This window comes from Zosterops lateralis (genome assembly GCF_965231275.1).
Source record: "Zosterops lateralis genome assembly, chromosome: 17".
Taxonomy (NCBI): domain Eukaryota; kingdom Metazoa; phylum Chordata; class Aves; order Passeriformes; family Zosteropidae; genus Zosterops; species Zosterops lateralis.
Genome location: NC_139777.1, coordinates 8,875,531 through 8,899,268, shown reverse-complemented (window position 1 = coordinate 8,899,268; position 23,738 = coordinate 8,875,531). Strand labels below are relative to the sequence as shown.

Genomic DNA, 23,738 nt, shown 5'->3' with positions numbered 1-23,738 from the left:
AATTGTTAGATTTTGAAGTTAGGTTGTCAGCTTGTGCATGAAGTGGAGATAGGGCATTTATGTTGACAGACAATGTATTATAATGATTTTTATTAACTGCTTAAGTTTTTCGTACCATCTATATTCTTTCAATGTTGCGGCATATAACTAATGGCTTCCAAATGGGAGCTGCTTATAATAGGTGGCAATTAAGAGGCTGGAAACTAAATCTGTCTCTGGAGATTGTGCTGAAGTGGTAGCTGGGTTCATGATTTTAGCGTTAAGTTGGGAAGGTGGTGTGGTACAGTGGTGTCAGAAGACTCTTTCTCTGGATTAGTTGCAGTTGCACCTGTTGGACATTAGCCAGGATATGGAAGCTTTTTTCTGTCTCACTTAACTTCTGCAATGGGACTGTGTGCATGGGAGAGACTCACCTTGTTCATATCTTGTTGCCCAGAGCAGCTGTGGCTACCACATCCCTGGAAGTGTTCAAGGCCAGGTTGGACAGGGCTTGTAGCAAGATGTCCCTACCCTTGGCAGGAGGATTGGAATGAAATGAGCTTTAAGGTCCTTTCCAACTCAAACTGTTCTGTGATTCTATGATAATCCTCATCTGGCCATATTTACTTACAGGCAGTATTTAGTTGCCATAAAAAGACCTGTCAGTGTGGTGAATAAGGACTTCCATGAAGTATTCACTGTGTTATAGGCTGGTTCTTTAGATCCCCATGTTCTGTATTGTGTCTGTGTACCTGCAGTGTGTTTTAGACCATAGTAAGCTGCAGTTTGGGGCAGACCGGCTGCTACATGGCTGCTTCTGGCAGACAGTAAATCACTCATTCCTAGTCTGCTGTCAGCCAGATTATAGTGTATTACCCATTTGACTGGATTTGTTTAAAATATAGCTGAGATTCTCATTTATTTAAAGGTCTCTCTTTTTTTAAGTGTTGATGTAACTCTGCTGACTTGTGTCTTTCATTGCAGAACTACGCACGAGTTCTTGTTTGGTGCCCTTGCTGAACTTGTAGACAATGCCAGGTATGTACCTGAGACTACCTAATTCCCAAGGTAACTTTGGTTAAGATTTAATTCACCTATGTATTAGTTGATCTTAAGCAATTTTCACTTCTAGTAGACTTTACAAGAAAATAGAAGGCATTGCTGCAATCTAGTATGAATATTTCACTTGCTCCTCTTACATGGTCACATCAAACCCCTAAAAAAAATTATTCCTGGAAAGACAGGTTTGAATGAATCCTGGAACAACTCATATTGGAAAGGAAATTGATAGCAGACACAAGATAGATTTAAAGAAAAAACTAGTCTGCCTTTTTCTGTAAAGAAATTGCTAAAATGTATATTACAGGTGCTATGAATTTTCTGATATCTAAATTATCATAGTATCAAACATGACAATAAAAATCAAATCACAGAGTGGGATGCTAAAAAATAGAGAAAGAATAGCTAAAGGAATTTTGACACTTGAGGAGATACGGTCTTTGAAAATTGCAGGTGTTGGGCCAGCTGTCTTGTTTGTGTGGGGAATCCCTGATAGCAGCCTCCCAAATCTTGCATTCTTTTCTATTGAGGTGCAGGAAGTACTGTCATGAAACACTATGGAAATATTTTGGGATTGTTTTCTCTCAAATGTGATATGTCACAGTGTGCATTTTGTGATGTAAGAAGCTGAAACTGGGGCATTTTTGAGCTGGAAAGTTTCTGTTTAAGGAATCATCCCTGTGTGTGTCTGTGTGAGCTGATCTTGTGTTCAGGGTTGCTACAAGGTAATAAAAAGTAGGGTCTTTGGAATTGGTTTTCCCTTCACCTCTTGGTTTTCCTTCACCTCTTGGTTTTCCTTGGCTATAGAGAGGTTGTCTTTGGGAAAAAGGTGGCTGGGCTGGAGGTACACAATTGAAACAAAGTGGCTGTGGCATTTATCAGGTGGGGTTTTGTTACAGCACTCCATGCCTCTAGTCAGCAAACCAAGATTGGTTTGACAGCAGTAGTGCTGTACGTGCTGTACTTTCAAATACAAGGGTGCAGTGTGTTAAGAGCCTCACTTCAGTGATCTTCTAATGGCAGTTTCCTCTAACAATCTTGAATGTATTGGAATGAAGCTTTATGCAGGGTTACTAAACCCTTTGTACACAGCTTGACAGAAAAACTATAGGCGTTGTTTGTTTTGTACAGGAGGGAGCTCAGAATGACTTTCTGTAAAATGCCAGTGATACTTCCTGTCACCAGAACTGTTAGTGTGCCAGTAATGTCCTATGCTGGAGTTTAGGTTCAAATAGATAAAAAGTGGGACAGTGTTTTCTGTCAGTGATGGCTGTGGGGCCTCTGTAGACTTTGATCTGTGCAGCTATTTCTTTTGGAAATGATTGTACATGCCTAGATTTTTAGCTTCATTTCTGTTTAACATTTGAACAACAATTCTGGTTTTATTTCTTTGTAGAGATGCAGATGCCACGAGAATAGACATTTATACTGGTAAGTCACTCCTGCTGCTTCCTTGCATGTCAGAAATTAAGTCAGTAGTTTACTGGGATTTAGGCTGCAGATGTGTGTTGTCCTTGATAGAATAAGAGTGAGAATGCCTATGCCCAATCCTGGGCTCAGTAGTGAGCCCTTCCAGACAAGAAGGTCAAGAAATTGAGGGGCTGGAGCATATCCAGAGAAGGGCAAGGGAGCTGAAGAAGGGATTGAAGCACAAGTCTGATGAGAAGTGGCTAAGGAAGCTCTGCCTGGAGAAAAGGAGTCTTGGGTGGGCTTTATGGCTTCTACGGCTCCCTGAGAGGGTGCAGCCAGGTGGGGTTGGGCTCTTCTCCTGGGTAACAGGTGAGAGGAAAAAGAGAAAACAGTCTCAAGTTGTGCCAGGAGAAATTTAGATTGGATATTAAGAAAAATACCTTCACTGAAAGTTAGTCAAACACTGGAACAGACTACCCCAGGCAGTGGGGGAGTCACTATCTATCCATATTTTAAAAATGTGTATGTCTGGTGTTTAGGGACTTGGTTTAGTGAACGTTTGTGGTTGGACTTGATGATCTTAAGGATAGTTTCCAACCTGAACAATTCTATTGTTCTACCATTTCTTCCGTGCCTGTTGTCTTTCAAGAAGGAGTACCTTTACAAATACCTTAGGGAAGCAATTAAGTCAGCCTTCACCTGAGGTCAGGTGAAATGAGTTGCTGTTTGTAGTGGATGCTAAAAAACTGCACTGACACAATGCAGTTTTGTAGCATAGAAGTGAAAAAGTTCTTAATCGTACTGTAACAGAAATCTGGTGCTCCTTCTTACAGCGTAGCCATATTGCAGGTGTAAAAGTCCCATTTGTTGTGTTACTTTTGTTGTTAACACTGGTTGAGTTTATGGAACTTTTAACTTCTGCTATGGGCGCAATGAATAACTCTTCTCTTGCAGAGCGACGAGAGGACCTACGAGGTGGATTCATGCTATGTTTTTTGGATGATGGAACAGGAATGGATTCAAGTAAGTGACAGAGTTACACTTGCATTTGCCAGCTGAGGTTTCATGTTATGGTTTAAGTTGAATTAACAGCTTAGTTGCATTGAAAAGAGCATATTCCACGGCTTTATACATGTTCCTGCCTCTCCACTGGCTTTTTCACACCATGTTAGATATGAAACCATTTACCTCTTCCATTGCAGAAAACTAATCTGGTCAGAAGAAAATTGTTTTGCTGCATTATAGAGTTGGGTCAGCCTGGCATGAAGTTACCCAGTATACTGAAGTTGGCCTTGGGGCTGAAGGGAGAATAGTGGAGCAAGAAGGGGAACAAGCACAAGGTTTGATGGCATAAGCCTTTTCCCCATCTGGCTGCCAGGTGATCAGTGTTTCTCATTTGTAACCAGAAGGTGTACCATGGCAGAAATTAGAGGCTCTGCTTTGAAAACAGTTTGCCATTGTTTCATCATGCACATTATGTCTGTGATCAATACTGGACAATATAAAATCTTAGTAATATGAGAAGATTATTACAAATGTTTTTCTGCTTTGAAAGTATTGGTGTAAATTAGTGTTGTATCTAGCAGGAGAAAGCTAAAAGCTTTTCTGCTTTACTTTAGCATCACTGAGCAGTGCTGTCAACCCACCTTTATGTCTTGAGGATTGGTAAATCATCCTGTGAGGAGGTCTGTACAGGGCAGAAAAATTGGGTGAAATTGGGAGGTGAATTTGGAGAAGACAAAGAAAAGGGGTAAATAAGTAACAACTAACATTTTTGCACTTACTCCTCAGTACTTTAAGTTCCTTTTGTGATAGTTTAATCCCAGCTGGCAGCTCAGCCCCTCACAGCTGCTTGCTCCTCCTCCATTGGGATGATGGAGAGAATCAGAAGGGTAAAAACTGAGAAAACTTTATGTGTTGAGATAAATACAGTTCAACTGGGAAAACAAAGGCCATGCACACAACACAGCAAACCAAGGAATTAGTTCCCTACTTCCTATAGGTAAGCAAGTGTTCAGCCATTCCCAGGAGAGCAGGCTTCCATCATGTGTAACAGTGACTTGGGTAGGTGAATGCTGTAAGGCCACATGTCCCCCTCTTCCTCCTACTTCCCCAGCTTTATTCAGTAAGCACTCCACCAAGCTGCAAGAGACTTGGAGCAACCTGGTCTAGTGGAAGGCATCCCTGCCCATGGCAGGGGGTGGAACGAGATGCTCTTTGAGGCCCTTTCTAATCCAAACCATTCTGGGATTTTATGATATTGTCTGGAATCCATTGGATCAGTTGGGGTCAGCCATCCCAGACTTGTCCCTTCCCAACTCCTTGTGCCACCCAGCTGGCTTGCTGGTGCAGTTTGAAGAGCAGAGAAGGCGTTGATGCTGTGTAAGCTGTGCTCAGCACTAATGAAAACACTCTTGTATTAGCAACACTCTTCTCTAAAACACAGTCCCATGCAAGTTAGCATGGAGAGATTGAACTTTATCCCAGCCCAAATCAGTACAGATATGAAACATTTCAGTCAGTTTAATTTGTGTTTTGATACACAGACTTGTGACTTCCATAAAGGAATTTGGTTTGAACTCTAGGTACCTTCTGTATATTCTTTGCAATACAATTAAGAATACTAAACAGGTCTTCCAAGAGTACTTTTCTGCCACCAGTCTAACTGAAGGAAAAGCCTCATCCATAAAAAGAAGCTCTGAGATTGAAGTGTGGCCTTCTTGTAATCATTGGGATCAGGGAGAGGAAATACAACCTTCTCTGCCTGTGTTGAAAATGGTGTGTTTTTCTGGAAGGTGCCTAATGCCACAGAATTTGGCAACAGCTTTTATACTGTTATTGCTTCTGTATAGCTGTTTTTGTGACAAAATGGGATTTTAGTATTGGCTATTGTCATGGATTTAGACAGCTTAAGGGGGATGCTCTGAAATGAGTTACGTCCCCTTAGTTTTAACCAATCCCTTTCCACAGAAAGTGAATATATGTAAATATAAGTGAAAAAAAACCAAACCAGTTTACTAACAAGTAAAACAGCAACAGGCACAAAATAACCATAAATAATCACTAGATACAAAATTGCTAAATCTCATGGAATCCCTGGGAACAAAGAGAAACTTAAAATGGCAGAATGACCCCTTTCCCCAAGATGACACTTGCCATAGGCAACTGTGGGGAGACAAAGGGAAAATGGCAAGAACCCTCCCTTTTATCTCTCTGGTGGCAGCAGCTCCATCAGTGTATGCGATTGACGCGCTCAGGCGCCTGGTACTTGGGCAAGGACTAGAACCTGTGGAAGGACTTCACCTTCCTCTTGGTGGAGAATGGCAAGGCAGCTCAGACTTTGTGCCTTCTCGTGTTGGCCGGGTGCTGCTGGCGGCTGCTGCAACTCCAGGGAGGGGGGCCTCCTCACTCCTCCCAGCACCACGCTAGGCTGCAGAGAGATGTTGCAAAATTCACACTGAAACAGTTTTCGTTTGTGAAATGTAGCTTATCACTTTGTAGCAACAGTTGCTACTGTTGTGAGCGTAGAAAACTTACCCGAAACAACCCCCCCTGGAGGTCAGAGAGAAACAGAGAGAAAAAAACCTCACAAAGCAGAGCCTCTGCCTTGAGCAAAAGTTATGAGGGGAGAGAGAAAGCTCTGCCTGAGTGCCTCGACTTTAAAGAGCTTGACACTCAGCTGCCCCCACCCAAAACCCTGTGGTTCTGATTCTGGCTGCACTGCTGGGTCTTAAAGAGACTATCGATTTTGGGCACAGCCTGTCCAGGTGTCTAAGAAAGGCATTCCTTATGTGCCCAATTTACCCCCATCAACAAAGCTGGTGAGTGTGCAAAAACACCCCGGTATCGAGGTTCTTTATGGAGATGTTGAACAATGTAGGGCACAGCATCAGTCCCTGAGGTCTCAGCTTGTGACAGGCTGCCAGCCAGAGTGAAAATCATTGATGATCACTTCTGAGCATAACCCATGAGCCAGTTGCCTCTTTGTTTTGTATACCACTTGCCTAGGCTGTGTCTCCCCAGTTGTGCAGGAACAGGCTGTGGTAAACTATGTCCAACATTTTGAAGTCCAGCCAAATAACACCCACTGCTCTCTCCATATGGACAGGAAGTGCTGCCTTGTGATCAAATCAGTCAAGTGTGACTTGCCTTTGTAAATCTCTGCAGACTTAGCCCAGTCACCTGCCTTGTCTGGCTTCTTATACTTTTAAAGAGGACTTGTTCCCTTGCTTTTTGAGATTGAAGTAAATATCTCAGGTCTTGCTTTTTTCAACTGTATTTTTGAAGTTTGGAAGCTCAAAACAGCTTTTGTTTTAATGGAACCAGTTAATTAAGTAGTAGTGTCTTGTTGCTTTATTAGGTTTGGTATTTTAAAAATAGTGTTTATGCAAGGCTCACAGTGGTGAGGAACACTGTTTAATCGGAAGTCCAATTCCTACTTTAGAGTGTGTACACACTTATGTGTGTGGACAATGAGCCTTGGGGGCTACTTTCAAGGGAGCAGTCTACACAATTCTCAGGAGAAAATGTGTCTTTAACCTTTTTTAAGGTTAAATCTTTAACCTAAACATTGATATTTCCTCTAAAGTTAACAGATTTTTAAAATAAATCACAGGAACATATATCAAAGTGGTTGGTCAGTCACTGTTTTCAGTCATTGCCCCACGTGGGGTTGGTGTCCTGTGTTTGTTATAGTGACAAAGGGCCTCACAGCTTCTCCCTTGTTCCCCTATCCTCAGGAAAATTCAACTTGGCTTTAGGCTAATTTTCCCCAGGTAGTGAATTAAATCCTTTAGCTCTGGGATATCTTTTGAAGATGCTGTTGACTCCACTGCAAATATTTCACCTAACGTGAATATAGCAGATGATTTTGTGGAGAAGGCAGGAAGTATAATTTTCTCTGCTCAGATTGGGACATTTTTAAAGCATTCTCAGCTAAAGAACTTGGAGATGCAAGAGGACTCTGCTTAACAAGCAAAGCGGGGTCTGACTTCAGGAACATTCAGGAGCTGAACAGCTCCGTCCACCAGTTCCTTCATCCAGGTGTCCAGTGTTTCTTATGAAGAATCCTTTTATATGTGCCCTTGATTTCTTGGGCTTTGAAGATCAACTTGCTATCTTGACCATCTTGAGCAAATTTCTTCAGCTTGTTTTTTCTCTTTGTTTTGTGTAAATCTCCCTCCCCCATTTTTCTTGCTAGGGAGTTTGGCTTTTTTTAATCCAGTAAATCTGAGGCATAACGAAACAAAAAAAGTGTGACTAAAATAGCCTTAAGTGAAACACCCTCAAGAGCCTATAAAGAGCTAGAAAAAAATTAATTTCTATCTTGATTCTTGAGAGGATATAAGTATTAAATCTCTCCTAAAGACAGCCTGGAGAGAGGTGCTGTCTCACAGTCCTCTCTGCTCAGCATCACCTTCATCCCTCTGCCCTGAAAGAAGAGTCACAATACAGTAGTTTCAGACATCCAGCATTGAGTGATAGACCATCTGGTCACCTTTCCTGAGAGGGAAAGTGCTTTGGATAATTACTCTTTACCCCTTTTAGGCTTTCAAAAAGTTTCTTCAAAATAGTTAATGAAAGATGTTTGTAGAGCGAAAAGGTTCCAATAGTCCTTCTCTTTTTAGAATATCTCCTATCTGCTTTCCTCACCAGGCTTTAAAAATAACACAGTAATAGTAGTAAGAGTAATAATAATAATAACAATAATAATATCAGTATCACCAATATCCTTACCCAGATCTCAAATACAAGACATTCCAGTGTTTTCCTTCTTTGGAAATACTACTGTAGGCTGAAGGGAAGGGAGAGGTACCCTTATCCAGTCCAAAGCTGTTTCTGGAATGGCTGTGAAGCTTCATTGAGAACAACTGCCATTGAGGCAGGGAGGCGTTTGCACAATTGTTCTCCCATATTTGTGTCTTTAAACCTGAATATATTTTAAACTGAAAATGGCATTCTGACTCCAGCTCAATGATGTCAGAATATTTTACTGTAAAACTGCTTAATGCTCATAGGCCTGTGTGAGTCTCCTGTGTGCTGAAATCTAGCTTGTCCATGGGCTCAGCCTCCCTATAAGTTACCTGGTGGGTTGAGTGATGTCTTGTGCTTCCTTATGGCTTGTGTATGCATTTGTTTTTAGCCCTCACAATAAGGCACTTTGTGTTCCTTTTCTCTGGAGTTAAACTTTATTTCTCCTAGTAAACTCTGGTGAAATGATTACTATCTCTTGGGGGAAGGGCAAGGAATCATTCTGTCCTAGGGTTGATGTGAAAAGGCTTTATTCCTTGAACAATAGAAAGGCTTGAACTAAAAATTACAGACCCTCTCAGCTGTAAAGCCATTGTGTCCTTTGATTTTGTCCTGTGCTAATGAAATCCTCTGCTGATTGCTGTAGGGCCTGCTTGTGTTGACTTTCTCCCCAGCTGTCCTGCTGCCAGTTAGCTTGTGCCCTACTAGTGTTTTAATTAACCAGAGTGTTCAGTTCAGCACTGTGAGGAAATAGCAGTGTTTATTCTCGATTCCTGACCTTTTTAGTAGTCCTGACTTAAGCTCTAGTGCCAGTGTGCTCAAGTGTTTGGTGTTAGTGGGACATGGGGTGCAACACATCCACTGCATCCTAGGGTCTTAATTTATGAGAATTGACAACCGTGGTGGACACAATAGACCATTTTTGTGGGTTTTTTTTTAAGGAACATCTTCATGCAGTTCAGATGGGACGGTGAACTAGACTGAAACTTAAAACTCCTTGTCAGTATCTTGGCACCTGTATAAAGCTTCTGGTAACATTGGTGCTCTCAATCAGCATGTATCTCATAGGGCTTTGTAGTACAGCTTCAGGATAGAACTTCAGCTTAGGCTTCTGGTCTCTTTTCTGGCCTATTTCCAGTGGTGAAGGAGTTATCTTCCTTCTTTATCTAAAATAAGTGTGTGTGTGTGTGTGTCTGTACACTGAAATAAGCCTTTTTTGTTCCCTGTCTCTTGTTGCAGATGAAGCTGCCAGTGTTATCCAGTTTGGTAAATCAGCCAAGCGATCACCTGAGTCCACTCAAATCGGGCAATATGGAAACGGCTTGAAATCGTAGGTACAACAAGAGCCAGCCTTCTGAGGTTGCAGAGGTCATAGTGCAGGTGATCGATGTGCTTTTTGCTCAGAGGTGTATAGCTTTTTTCCCAGAAAAAAAAAAAAAAAAAAAAAAAAAAAGGCAAAAAAGCAGATGAAGTCCAAGATCCCCTGGTTTGGTAGACAAGAGCTCTGTCAACATCTGCTGTAGTTTTTCAGTCGCCAAGAAGGCTGATGACAGTGATTTGGCACGGTTTGCATAAGGCAGAGTGTACAGGTCAGAGGTCAGGGAAAATAATAGAAGAGCTGGAAACAAAATGTTAATCTCCCTGTTACAGTTGGGTAGTTCAATTTCAGCAAAATAGTGCTGCAGCCTTTCAACAGGAAAGGCTCTCTGGTGCAAGGCAGATGAACTTAAACCTTTTCTTTTTGTTCTTAAACGAAACAAATGCAGGGAAAAGGGGAATCATGGAAGCAATGAGAGGAGGGGTGGGATTAAGTACAGAGGAGCACATGTGGGAAGGGAATCCTGCTGGCTGGAGTGGATTTGCTAGGAAAGAGGAAGAAGTTTGTTGTGTCTTTGGAAAAGTTACAGGGCTTTGTGACTTACTCCAGCTGTTCTTCTTTGTGCTCACCCATGTGGCTTGATTATATGCATCCTACTGGGAAATCAGTGGGACTCTATAACCTGAGGGAAAAAAATCCAGGATTAGGAGATCTTAAGACACTGTTGGTTCAGCTGCAGTGCAGGACAGATTGCAGATCCTGACAGATCAGGATTCCAGAACAGATCTCTGTCCTTTCTTAAGCTTGAGCAAGAGGTGTACTGTATTGTATCTGAGAAATGCTGCCTGAAGCCCCAGCATGTGAAAGGTGGGTTGTGGTATCGCTGTGGTATGGACATAAGCCAATCTGAAGAGAAATGCACTGACATAACACTAGTACTTCTTTCAGTGCAATGTTAGTTGTTATCTGTTAAGGTGTTTTGGATGAGTTTGGTAACAGGATAACTTGGTAGAGAAGATAGAGAAGATGCAAAGACACTATTTGGGATAGGGGAGTGGGGAGGAAGAGTAGACTGTCCCTTTTTATGACAACAAGATCCTAAGCTGCCTTAGCTGAAGTGTCAGTAAGCCTTTAGTTAGGTTAGGAAATGAATTTTCTGTCTGCAGACTGCTACACTTGATTTTAGGTACAGTGAAATGAGGAATGTGCTTGCTTTCTCATTGACATTTCTGCTCAGAAATTTGAAGGTTATTGTCACATCTCACCTCAGTTGTCTTTTTAATTTTTTTTAAAATTTTTGTTTAAACTTTCTACATAATATGAGTCTGCAATGCTGTGCACCTTTTAATTGTGACTGGTGTTAAATGTTTTTAAACATTGCCGAAGTGCCCAGATTGTTATGCCTTCTTAAAGAAATGAGATGTTTAGAGAGAAATGGTAGTTGCTGTTTCAGCCCTTCTGCCTAACCTGGTTTTGGCATCACATAAGTGAACATAATGGGAAGAAAGCTCAGTAATGTGGCCTGCATTCTGAACAGTGTGGTACATCAGGTGTAATACAGTCTGACCTCTGTCTACAGGGGTTCCATGCGGATTGGGAAGGATTTTATCCTGTTCACAAAGAAAGATAACACCATGACTTGCCTCCTCTTGTCACGGACATTCCATGAGGAAGAAGGCATCGACGAGGTTTGCATATGCTACTCATAATGAACTAATATAGTGAATGCTGCCTCATCTGAACTTGTCCAGCTCTCACAGAAGAGTCTATATCAGGACTGGTTGTGACTCTGGTGGGATCAGTGTTTGGTTTTCTTTTGGGATTATGCTTGTAGGGCTTCTGCAAAGTCAACAGAGTTTTTTTTCCTTTTGGTTTTAATTCTAATTGAGAATTCTCTCTAGAGTAGAGCAAGTTTGAAGGGCTTGTTTCAGTCACTTAGAGGTGTGCTTATTCTAAGTTCAGGATATAGCCACACATGTTGCATTTTCCTTTTCCCACAAAATTTGAGTTTGAGATGTATTTAATTTTACTGCTCTGATTTGATTTTGTGTAGAGAATTAAAGGTGTTTGAAGTTGCTACCCACAGGTCATTAACTGCAGCTCTTTCTCTTCTTACAGATATTTTTGATTTTTAATAAAAAGTCAATGTAGTTCTACCTATGAAAAGCTTGTATATTTTAATAGATAGATCAGGCATTGTTGTTCCAGACAAGGTTGATAATTAAAAGTTTTAAATTTGCACTGGAGTGGTATCTCAGAAAGCATCTTCCATTGTGAGGGAGGGATTGAAGGGATCTGTGCAGAGAAGCTGGAGAGGGGCAGTGCATGCTGGTAGCCAGCCCATGACTGAAGCAGGTTGGGAACAGTAAAGTAATTCTAATTCCCACGACAGTTTTTGGCTTGACTACAGTTCTGGAATGGCATTTGTGTCCTTGATGTGCAGCTGCAGTTAATAATTCTATCTGGGTTTTTTTTGCTCTAAATGGCAGAAACCACCTTGCTAGCATCCTTTAAAAAATCAAAGACTGAGATCAGGATAAATATGAGTGAAGGATATCTGAGTTCAAGACAGAAATTAAGCCAGAGTGGTTTTTCAGTGTTACAGAAGTTGCTACGTGGGAAGGGGAAAAAGGTCATTGAGTGTGTGAGTAGCTAGTACTATACATGTGACTTGGGAATGGTTCACTCTGAGAGTGGTATTGTAAGAAGGCAACTCAGAGGCTGGCAGAGAGGGTCTATGAGCATTTGACAGACATGCAAACTACTGAAAAGCTGGACAAGATTCTCATGCTGACTTAGGGAGCTGTCAGGAGGATAAGTCACTGGACCATGACTTGCAGGAGGGGCTGACTGGAGTGGGAGAGCCTGAGTCACTCTCAATACAATGGGATTTGCAGGTCATAGTTCCCCTCCCCACCTGGAATGCACGGACCTGTGAACCCATGACGGACAACATGGAGAAATTTGCTATTGAGACGGAGCTCATTTACAAGTATTCCCCTTTCAAATCAGAACGGGAAGTGATGGACCAGTTCAATAAGATCCGTGCTGAGAAAGGTACGTGTGGGTGGAGCAGGTCACAGGTGAGGTATTTGGGGTTTGCCTAGGGTTCACCTCGTTGACTTGTTACTTGCTCAGGCACCCTGGTGATCATCTTTAACCTCAAACTAATGGATAATGGAGAGCCAGAGCTGGATGTGACTTCTGACCCTCAAGATATTCAGATGGCAGAAACACCCCCAGAGGGAACGTAAGTGTGACTGGTGTAACAGGCCCTGATCAAATTTTGCGTAAGGTTTGGCTGTATACTGTGCATAGGGGTTTTTTTAAGCTTCTCTTTTTGTAGTGAATTAGAGAATTTAGAAGATCCATAGTTTGTTCTTTAGCAGTTTGGGGTCTATGTGTGTGTCAGCCCATGGGTGTTGTGGCTGTGTTTGGGGTGAACACCTGCGCTGGCTGATCTCAGCTTAGCCAAAGCAGCAGACTCAGTGTCCTTTAAGCACCATAAAAAAAGGAGACCTAAGCTATATGTTTCATTTTCTACACCTATCAAAGATAGTTTCTTCAGAATGAGAGCTGGTTGTGCATCACTGCTGCTCCCAAACTGCTGTTCAGTTTTGTGATTTTGTGGCAAAACATGAGGTGCTGTGCAGGTCAGCTTCTGTGGGCGGATGGTACAGGAGGCAGGTGGGGTGTATAATCACATCTGTCAGGGAGCAGGGAGCACTCCTACCTGCAGAGGGGCGAGAAGGATGTGTTCAGAGGGCAGCTGGAGGAGCACAGGGCCCTGTTTAGAGAGAGCTGAGTGTCTGCTGAGTTGATTACTTGTAGCCTGAAAATGAAAAACTGAGCTGAAATGAGCCAAATGCTTGATTAAATCCCAGAGCTCCATGGGCACACCTAAGCAAGCTGTGCCTTTTTGATGAGATGACATGCTTCTTCCCTGAAGTGCTTGAATTTTCCATAGGGAGTTTCAGACCCTGTAAAGCAGCTTTGAATATGTATCAGAGTGATAATACTGAGCAAATTCCTTGGGGCTCTCTAAGGGGTCTCAGCATCTTTAATGCCTGTTTGTAAGGCAGCCATGATTGCCACTGATCACTGCCTCTTTCTTCTGATCCTGTGGTACCATGTGTGTCAGCGACTAATGCAGGTTATGTGGCAGCATACTGCTGACTCACTGAAAGGTAGAAAAGCTCTGATAGGTGGGCACACTTTTAGTGTTAAATAATCCAGTTTATAGCTTTGGCCATTGTTATCCAGATGTATTCAAACTCCCTCTTCAGGTTGCAGTAACGTGTATCACTGTCTTGTAGCAGTAGTTATGATGTACAACTCAACAAAGAGTGCAGAGAAGACACAGGTAGAAAAAAAATTAAAGAAAAGCTTTGCTTAATGTAGCTTCATGGTAATTAAAATAAAAAGACCTTTTCTTACACCTGCCTGTTTTGCTGTGGTTATCTCTTGGGCTTGTTCTGAAGTAGATGGATCTCTTGCAGCAAGCCGGAGCGCCGCTCCTTCCGTGCCTATGCTGCTGTGCTTTATATTGATCCCAGGATGAGGATCTTCATCAACGGACACAAAGTACAAACCAAACGACTCTCATGCTGCCTCTACAAGCCAAGGTAAGTGTTGGATCCAAAATCAGTGGATATGTGGTACCATTTGGAGCTGGAGAAAAGGTGTAGTGTTTTGCTCTCCAGGTGTATCCTGTGTAATTCCGTTCCTAACCCTAAATCCATGGAATAAGACCATAAGAGAATGGTGTGTGCTGTTGACATAATAGGAAGAGAGATACATAGAAGAAAATCTAATGCCTTTGAAAATTGCATGAGTCAGTGGTGCAATTTGACTCCCTTTCAGAGCAAATGAATTAAGATCCTGGTTGTATGAAATGCTATACTCACACAAAACTGTTGGGTAATTTGAGCAGAAGAGGGATATACATATGGTGGGTGTTAGGATTATTTCCAAAAAACTAGACTGAGCACTTTGAAACACTTGCTTTTACATGTAGCTAATCTAAGTTTGAGTAGAGATTGAGAAAAAGCTTTCCCTATATTCCTTTTAAATTTCTTTAAACAAAAAATGTGTCAGTGAGCTGGAGCATGCTGTCAGTTGGCTGAACAGAGACTGGAAAAGATTACTAGGATGGGAAGGCAAAGGGAAACCTGTATTTAAGTCTGCTTGAGGCAGATTCTCTGGGAGCACACAGTCTGCATTCTAGATAATGTGGCATAATTTATTTGAATAAAATAGTAGTAATTTTGTAGGGTATTTGTGGATTTTTTAGTATGGTATTTTGGGCTCACTCAGCCTACCAGGTGCTGTTAGCAGCCACAGGCCAATGTCACACCATTGACAGTGCCTAAAGAGCCTGGCTGGTTTTAAACTTAGTCTTCCTCAGCTCCTTATGTGAGGTTGTGTGAAATGGTATCAGAAACCTTGCCAAAATAAAAGAATGTTACACCCGCTGTTCCTCTTGCTGGCCAGGCCAGTTGTTTCCCTGTGGAAAGCAGGAAACTTGTCACTGTAAATCCTGATTTACTGGGTAGAGAATCTCTGGATTTCCAGATTTTTGACTGTGTTTTACCTACATGTGAGGGCCTTGTGCTCCTTTCTCTTGTGCTGCAGTCCATCAAAAGTACTAGGGAGAGAAACCAGAGGAGGACACAGGTTTTTATCTCATCTGAGACAAGCTTCTTGCAAGACTCATAGACAGGATGCCATCATTGTGGATGGTGCTGCTTCCAGCATCATGACAATATTAGGTGTCCCAGGTCACCCCAGATGTTAATTTAGCCCAGTGTCTTCTTTTTCAAGTGATCAGTAGTCTATTCTAAGGAGCCCAAATGGATTAGTGCTGATGGCAGGTATATCTCACAGATCTGCTTGTGCCACATCTGAGCAGACTCCTGTAGATCTGCTTATAGTGATAGGCCAGTACAAATTCCCAAACACTGTAAAGACATTTGCATTTAAAGTCCTCATTCCTGCAACAGAGCAGTAAAGACTGTGCAAGGCCTTCTTGTAGAGCACAGTGTAAATTTTCTCAGGCTTGTGGCAATTATTGTGGCTTTACTGGGCCTCTCTGGAGAGTGTCCAGGCTGCTCCCTTCTGGCTGGACTTCCTGATATGCCACCTTCGGGCTCCAGAAGCTGCGTGGCCTTCAGGACAAACCATCAAAGTCTTCACTGTGGGTTCTGAGAGCCAGCACAGCACTTGGGGTAGAGGCCACACTGTGCCCTGGGCAGGTTGAGGAAACTCAGTCTTTTTCTTGAGGAGAGGTCGAATCTGCCCTGGGTGGCCCTTTCCAAAGGGAAAACCAGTAAATCTGTCCATTCTGAAAGTGGAGTTACTCTGCTTTAACTGCCATAGGTGTAGGGTTTTTTTACATTTTTCTCCCTGAACATGCTGAAAAGGGTTGCTTATGCCCTCACTTTCCCTTTAGAGCTGGAGCCAGAGCTCACCATCCCCATTTATATACTAGGCTTTGAGTGCTCTGCAGGTTAATACTGGGTTAATCACTTGCATTTGTACAGTCACTGCTTTGTGCGTGAATGCACAGGGACAGGGACCTCCATCATGGTGTTCCTTTGGGGTCAGCTGATGTAGCAGTGATGCTCAGCTCTTTAGCATGGCTGCGTTTCTGGCCCAGTAGCCTGGGCCAGGTAAGTGTTGAACTTTCTGGTCAAGCAAAGGGATAGGAAACAGACAGTGGAGGTGCTGCTGCCTTACAGCCTGAGTAGCTGCTGTGCTTGTGTGGGACATCTGAAGGGTTCTTTTCTTTTAGAGGAGGCTCCCTCCTGCTGTCAGTCAGGTTGCCTTTATCTCTGAAGGAAAAGCCTGTACAGTGGCTTGTCTGCAGGTTCCAGCATTGGTGTTAGTCGACAATGAGTGGAAATTCACTGTGGATTTAGGGTATATAAGTGCCCTTACTGAAAAAAAGATTTTGCAGCCCTTGCACTATTTTTCAGGAATAACTGTGCATCTTCTGAGCAGGACACTTGTTTTCTGTTCATCACCATCCCTGTTTCTATGGGAGAGGCTTCTCCTCACCTGATAACATCCCGGTGGCAGGGCAGGCTGGTCGTGTGCAGATCCTTCACCAGCATTTGCAGTTGTGTTACCACATTCCCAGCTTCCCTGGGAATGGCCTGTGTCTTGAAGGATTGCTTCCATCTCTTCTCTTCCCCAGTACCTGTTGGAGCTTGTTTAGCAATATGCGCTGTGCAGGTAGAAATAGCCAGGCCACATACAAGGCATGTGCCTCCATGAGGACACTCAAGGCAGTTGGACTGAGTGTCTTGAAGCTGGTGATGGCTTATAGTGCCATCATCTAGAACACCCCACAGTTGCTTGCGGTGCAAAGGAGTGCTGTCCCTACAGTCCCCCCAAGTGCTGCCCTGCCCTCTGAGCTGGGCATGGGGAGATAATTCAGCTTCACTCTGCTTCTCTATCTTTTTATTTTCCACTTCAAAGTCAGGCAGATGTGGATGAAGTAATGTAGCTATTCCAACATGTTGAAAACAGTCTGACTTTTCAGAGTCTGCGTCTCCTGCCCCAGATAGCTTTCATCAACCTTGCATATGTTAGAGATGGCACCACTGAAATCCTGACTCTGTAGATCCTGACATGATGAAATCACCAGCTGTGATTTCTGGAAGTCTTAGCACCTGTCTGCTTTTTCCCCAGGGAGGAAATCCTTATAAATAGCAGAAAATGAGTTTAACAGAATGTATTTCCGGGAACTGTGCTTGTGGTATTAATTTTCTAGATGTGAGAGCAAGGGATTCCTGTTGGTGAGACTACATCTGATGTCAGTACCGACATCCATGTGTGCTCACCCACAGAAACAAACGTAAACAAAATTTTTCATCAGTACAAGGTTGTTTCTCATGAATCCTGACAGTTTATCTGCCATTTGGGGGAAATTTTGTCTCTCATTAGGATCTGAGTGTGATTCCAATCAGTTGGTCAGTCAAGTGTTACATTCCCATGTGTTTTTGCCTCTCTGTGGCTTTTGCTTTAGCTAAATACTGGAAAAGTTTATCTCATCCATTTGGGATGGGATTCTCCTCTTGGCATATCCAAAACCTCGTGTCTTAAGGTGATCTGAGTTCCTGCAGGCTCTGCTTGTCCTAGGTATCATCTTCCCTTCCTATGGAGGTGATTCACATCCATGAGCTTCTGCCTCAGAAACGCCCATCTCTCACTCTACAGCAGTCAATGAATTTGGGTCTGTATTTGGCATGTTATGCAGAGAAGGTGAAACAAGCTGCTCCATCTCCAGCACAATTTACAGTGTTGTGAGTTAGATGTGAAGCATACAGAAGTGTCCTGAAACTTGAAGTTCTGGTCTAATTGTTGCTCTGCTTTGAGCTAGCCCTGTGTGAGATGGACCTGTCAGACTACACCTGTGGACAGCTGTTCACAGGAACAGTTATTTACTATGGTGGGAGGGTTTTGAGAACCATTCCATATATATTCACTCCTCCTTTCTATTTCTGAAGAAATCGTCTAAGTCTTGAGATTTGCCACAAGAATATGGATATTTTTCACCTCCAGGGGTTAATGCAGAAAAAGAGAGGATATTGTGGTTGCAGCTACTACTAAATCATCTCTGACTTAAAAAGATTTTGCCTAGCTTCATCCAAAAACGTCCAGTTTATGATATGTAAACTTCCATTTATTGAATCTGTTGAGGAGTAGCATGTGGGGACCTTGTTCTCTCGTGCAGTGATAAAATTTTGGTTTGACCTTACTACAGAGTTTGCTGATTAATAAATTTTGATCATCACAGGATGTACAAATACACTTCAAATCGTTTCAAGACCCGTGCAGAGCAAGAAGTGAAAAAAGCAGAGCACATGGCGAAGATAGGTGAGTTATCAGGGTATGCATGTGCCCTCATTCAGCTGTTGCTAACAAAAGGACCAAACTCTTGATTGCTCTGACCTGGGATTGCTTGCCTCTGGGATCATTAGGATTGCTCAGGAACTGAATTAATGCAGCAACTACAGATGGCACAGACTTACATTCATGCAATGGAAGGAATGTACATTGTTCCCAGAGACCATTTCATCTGAGTAGCAGATGTACAGGATAACCCTTGGAGTCCCAATAGTTTGCCCCCACTCCAGCAGAAGCCTGGCTGAGCACTGTCACCCTGCAGTTCTTCTCTCACCTTTAACATATTTTGAGCTTTTGATTGTGTTTTTGTTCTGTGCCCTTCTTGTTCAGGCAGTTAAAAAAGTAGATTTTTATTCTGTCATTTTAATGTAAAGGGATTGATCTGGGTGTACAAGGGAGCCCTGGTTTGTTTGGTTTTAACCCTTCCAGGCATACCTTTTGCCAATCTAATCTTCCCTTCCTGTTAAGTTCTGTAATCTTCAGGGAAAACTCAGTTTGTCATTAATGGATATTCAGCATATAGAAATCACACAAGCGTATAAATACAGCATTAAACTGTATTATAATTGCATTAAATCTCCAGAAATTTAACACATAAAGCAGCGTCCCTCCCTAATCCTTGATGGAAAAATGCTGTAGTGAAGGAAGAATCTTGGAAGTATTAACTGATTTATATGTGACCTGTTTCTTCTGGTAGGTTTCATAAATCAGCTGCATAAATCAGGCATTGGAGGCATGCGTCCTCTGTCCCTGTCTCAGGGCTGCTCTAGGCACTTCCATGTGTGGCTGCAGGTCAGATGCACAAGGGATGATGCTACTTTCAGCCTGTATGGCATCACAGAGGACAGTGTGACTGTGACTGTGCCCCAGAGAAAAGCAGCAGAGGGAAATGGTGCGAATTGCAAAAATTAGCAATTATCAGAGATAAAAGTGTTTCTGAGAGTAGTCCTTTCCCTTAATGTCTGCAAGAAAATGACGTCTTTGGAACTTCTTTTCAAGCCTGAACTTAGTCCTGGTTTTGTGAGAATCTTTCTCTGAATCACATTACCAGGCAGAGCAGGCAGTGCCATGGGCATCCTTATACTTTCCGGTTCCTTGTTGACTTCCTCACAAATCCTTCCTTCAAACATGCTTTTGCACAGTTTATCCCTGCTATTGTGCCAGTGTTGACTGTGACCTCTGAGCATGTTTAAGATGCCGTGTCAGTGGGACCCTCTTATGTAAGGTTTGATTTTTGTACATTTTTGTGTTCCCTTTGTACCCTTGTACGCATCAATTCAGCAAAGGCTGTCTGGAATTGCTCTCCTTGGATGAATGCCTGACAATGTCTGTCTGTACCAATTGGCTAATATCATCCTTATCCCTGTACGTTTCAGCGGAAGAGAAGGCTCGTGAGGCAGAGAGCAAAGCCCGTGCTCTCGAGCTACGCCTCGGAGGGGATCTCACGCGGGAGTCCAGGGTGAGCCTTGTGCTTTTGGCCACGTGTTGTGTTTTGGGCACCAAGGGATGGTTCGGAGTGCTGGCAGTGGAGTGATGCTGCCTGGGCAGCACCCCGTGGCAGCATGTGGTGTGCTGGTTAAGCAGGTGGTGGCTCCAGTCAGCAGTGAACTTCCAGCAGCATTTAGGCATCTCCATGGCCTCATCTGGATGTGCTTCATCTTCACATGGTGTCCAGCCCAAGGGAGAAGTGTGCTGGCATTCCCCTGCCTACACCCCTGATATATTCTGCATGGGAAGGTGACCTCCAGACTCCAGGTGCTGTTTGCTGATAGCCTCTATGGAAGTGGCCCAGGGAACAGAACTAGAGCTATGGGCTTTTTGGCTATTCCTTGCTGCCTGTGCAGCTGTCTCAGAGGCATTTGGGCAGAGGCTTTTGGAAGGGGCCTCTTTGCTTCTTTCCAGTGAGACTGTGCCTTTGAGAGGGGCAAGGCTGAGCTCTGGTGCCAGGAGTTGAGGAGGAGGGCTGGCAGGGACACCAGGAAGGTCAGCAAGTAACACCAGTTTAAAATCACTGAGCTTCCTATTGGTACCTTATGGAAACCACAATATCCAACTGCCCTGGATGTTTCCTTTGCCACTGGTTTCAATTTCCTTAATCCTTTCTTTACATGTAGACATTTTTCTCCAAGCTACTGCATAGCTGCTTAAACAACCTAGCATAAGTGTGCCCTACAGGTGGAGTCACGCTGGTTGTCACCGTCTACCGGTTGTGACTTCTTTACATTTAAAACATTTCTCAGCTCTTTCTGAAAGAACAGAAAATCATAAATGGAGTGAACTTGATGAATTTCCCAGCTTGACTGTGACAATGCCTGTTTGTAGGTGACACTGCGTCAGGTCCAGAACTCGGCCATCACCATGCGGCGGGAGGCTGACGTCAAGAAAAGGATTAAGGATGCAAAGCAACGGTGAGTGCACAGGCTTCCAAATTCTGGAGTACCTTGGCTGTTTGCTCCAGGTGCTCATGTATCTCTCCTGCTTTGCATGTGTGTTTGGTTCAGCTTAAATATCAATTCCTGTTGTCTTTTGGAAAATTCTTCAGTTACAGAGGATGTCCTAGGACAATTTTCTGCTGTTTCCCTGATGCTGGGTACATCAATGAAAGAAGTTCTTTATGGTTTGCAAAGGCTGTGTAAGATCAGGTTAGATCTGAATCCAGACAATAGGGCAGATACTAAATTTCTAGTAATGAAATCCCTGGCTTTGTTTTTCCATGATTTGGATGATAATTTTACTTCCTGTCCTCTCTGATAAAAATGAGGAGATTTTCTTCTTGTTTTGTAGGTGAGTACATGCTATTCCTTGAAGTGTAAGGCTCTACATTCTTCTCCAGAAGTTAGAAAATGAATCCCTGATATGGGTGTTTTGCCATGCTTGCTCATGCTCTTGCATCATGGTTGTCTACCTCAGTGAGCTGAGACCAAAGGGTCACATTCCAGCACAGCAGTTCAAAACCCCTCTTGGTAAAGGTTTAGATTTAAAATTACTGAAAGCTGCTATTTCAGGTATTTTCCTAGGAATGTACTACAGTCACCTGTTTTAAATGAAGGTGTGTCACAGGGTACCATTGCATCTGTGTGAGCGAGGATGGCTCTAAACAAAAAAAAGAATATGAATTTTATTTATTTTTGGGATTTATTTTGCAACATTTCACCGTTAAGACAGACTCGGATCTCGTATCTGCAGGTGATCATTGTGTAGGGTTCAGGTGTGCACGGCTCAGGTCTTCCTAATACTTGATATTAGTAGACAGTCAACAGAACATTTTAAAGAATTCCACTATCTTCAGCTAACTATTTAAGCAGAAGTCAAATTCCTCATTAAGATAGAGTACATAACTGCAAAGGACTTGATGGAGGCAAGTGGGGAATATAAAGGTGGTCAAAATTGAGAGGGGTGGGCAGGACCATTGTATAGAGTCTTCTGTGCAGGAGTTACTGGTTTGGACCTCATATTTGAGGATACCTTCATCCTGAAGCTGAGAATCCTTCTTATGAAAAAACTTCAGCATGGATATCAGGGAAGCTGTGGAACCTGATTAATTTAGTATGTTGAAGAACAGGACTTCTGTTTGTGAGATACAGGGATTTTGTTTCATTTATAGCACAAAGAGATCAAAATCTCAAGGTTTTTGGCCTTAATGGAGATAAAATTCCTGGTAACCAAAGATTCAGATTGAGAAATCCCTATGGGCTCACAAATGTACTCGAGGCCAACTTTTGTTGGAGTAATCTGCTGCATAGATAAGAGAGAAATCATGCAAATTGATATCCTGGAATTCCAGAAAAAACAGCTCTGCTTGGACTGTGTGTTGCATCCTCCAACTTAAGGGGCAGTCTTGTGAAATCTGGAATTAGGAGAACTTTCTACAATCAGAATATCAAGTAGTTTTGTACTGAAATCTGAATTTCCATTCTTTATCTAGAGAGGGATATATAGCTGGAAAATACAAACCAAAATAGCATGAGAAAGGACCAGTCTGGATGATCTCATAAAACTAGTTCACTGAATATAAACGTCTGAAGTAAAAACCAGAATCCGTTCTGAAGAAGAAAACATATTCAAATGAATAATTAAATTATGTGTCCAGCCTAAATTAGTATCTGTATTGAGAAGTTTTTGTATTTTGTTCATATTTGGTTGTAATGCTCTTTCAACAAAAGTTTGGTTTTTTTCAGGAGTAGCAGTTTACAGGATTAATTTAATGCTCAAGGGTGTTGGATTTCCATACCTTCTCTCTAACACCAGCCAATAATATGCTTTATTTTCAGCATCTCTTCAAGCTGTCTTTTGTCCCCTACAGGGCACTGAAGGAACCCAAGGAGTTGAATTTTATCTTTGGGGTGAACATTGAGCAACGTGAGCTGGACGGCATGTTCATTTATAACTGCAGTCGTCTGATCAAAATGTATGAGAAGGTGGGCCCACAGCTGGAGGGTGGCATGTGAGTCCTGCAGATTTTTCTGCAATCTTTTTGCTTAAGCCTAGCACGTGTCTACATCTGACTTAGGCTGTTCAATAACCACGTTCTGCATTAATCATTCTTCGTGAGTCTGAGGCTTGCTCATTTTATCAGCCTTAAGTTTGCAGTCTGACTAATAAATGATATTTAATACTGTGTAATATTTCCCTAGTTTCTTGATAGAGAGTTCTCTACACAAATTTTAGTCATCCCTGCAGCGTATGTGGAGGTGTTTGGCATTTGGTGCTGATGGGTGTGGGTAGTAATAGTGCCTCATTCTAAAGACAGGCAAAATAGGTCTTAACAGCAAATACAAATATTTGAGCCCATCTTACATTTTGTATGATGGTTCAGGTTGCCAGCCTGTCAGTTTAATGTTTGCATCTCTGTGTCCCTCTTCCAGGGCATGTGGAGGAGTGGTAGGTGTGGTGGATGTGCCCTATTTGGTTCTGGAGCCAACCCATAATAAACAAGACTTCGCTGATGCCAAGGAGTATCGACACTTGCTGAAGGCCATGGGAGAGCATTTGGCTCAGTATTGGAAGGATGTTGCAATAGGTAATGAAGCTTCACGATTACTAGGGTCTGGAAGGAGAAATTTGGGTGGCTGGAGGGCAGCCAAAAATGCAGATGGTGATTTTGTGGTAATCGCTCTGTATTGAGCAGGATGTGGTTTGTTTTCCAGCCCAGAGAGGTATCATCAAGTTCTGGGATGAATTTGGTTATTTATCAGCAAACTGGAACCAGCCTCCATCTAGTGAACTGCGCTACAAGCGCAGGAGAGCCATGGAGATCCCCACTACAATTCAGTGCGGTGCGTTTGATCCAGCTGCTTCTCCCTGGGGA

The 23,738-nt window shown here is 42.7% G+C and overlaps 1 protein-coding gene across 5 annotated transcripts in view; it reads left to right on the top strand.

Moving 5' to 3' along the window:
• MORC2 (MORC family CW-type zinc finger 2) overlaps positions 1–23,738 on the top strand; it is a 42,659-nt gene that overhangs the window by 5,244 nt on the left and 13,677 nt on the right. For 3 of the 5 annotated variants that reach the window (XR_014591302.1, XM_083874030.1, XM_083874028.1), the window contains exons 2-15: positions 964–1,017; positions 2,435–2,469; positions 3,403–3,471; positions 9,439–9,529; positions 11,097–11,205; positions 12,415–12,574; positions 12,656–12,767; positions 14,017–14,142; positions 18,321–18,400; positions 19,807–19,889; positions 20,753–20,838; positions 22,734–22,874; positions 23,296–23,450; positions 23,578–23,706. Coding sequence is in view for 4 of the 5 variants with exons in the window: in XM_083874030.1 (XP_083730156.1) it covers positions 964–1,017; positions 2,435–2,469; positions 3,403–3,471; positions 9,439–9,529; positions 11,097–11,205; positions 12,415–12,574; positions 12,656–12,767; positions 14,017–14,142; positions 18,321–18,400; positions 19,807–19,889; positions 20,753–20,838; positions 22,734–22,874; positions 23,296–23,450; positions 23,578–23,706 (1,430 nt within the window). In the remaining variant the exon portion in view is untranslated. Of the gene's footprint in view, positions 1–963; positions 1,018–2,434; positions 2,470–3,402; positions 3,472–9,438; positions 9,534–11,096; positions 11,206–12,414; positions 12,575–12,655; positions 12,768–14,016; positions 14,143–18,320; positions 18,401–19,806; positions 19,890–20,752; positions 20,839–22,733; positions 22,875–23,295; positions 23,451–23,577; positions 23,707–23,738 lie in introns of those variants that run through there. The other 2 variants (XM_083874029.1, XM_083874031.1) reach the window with 2 other exon arrangements.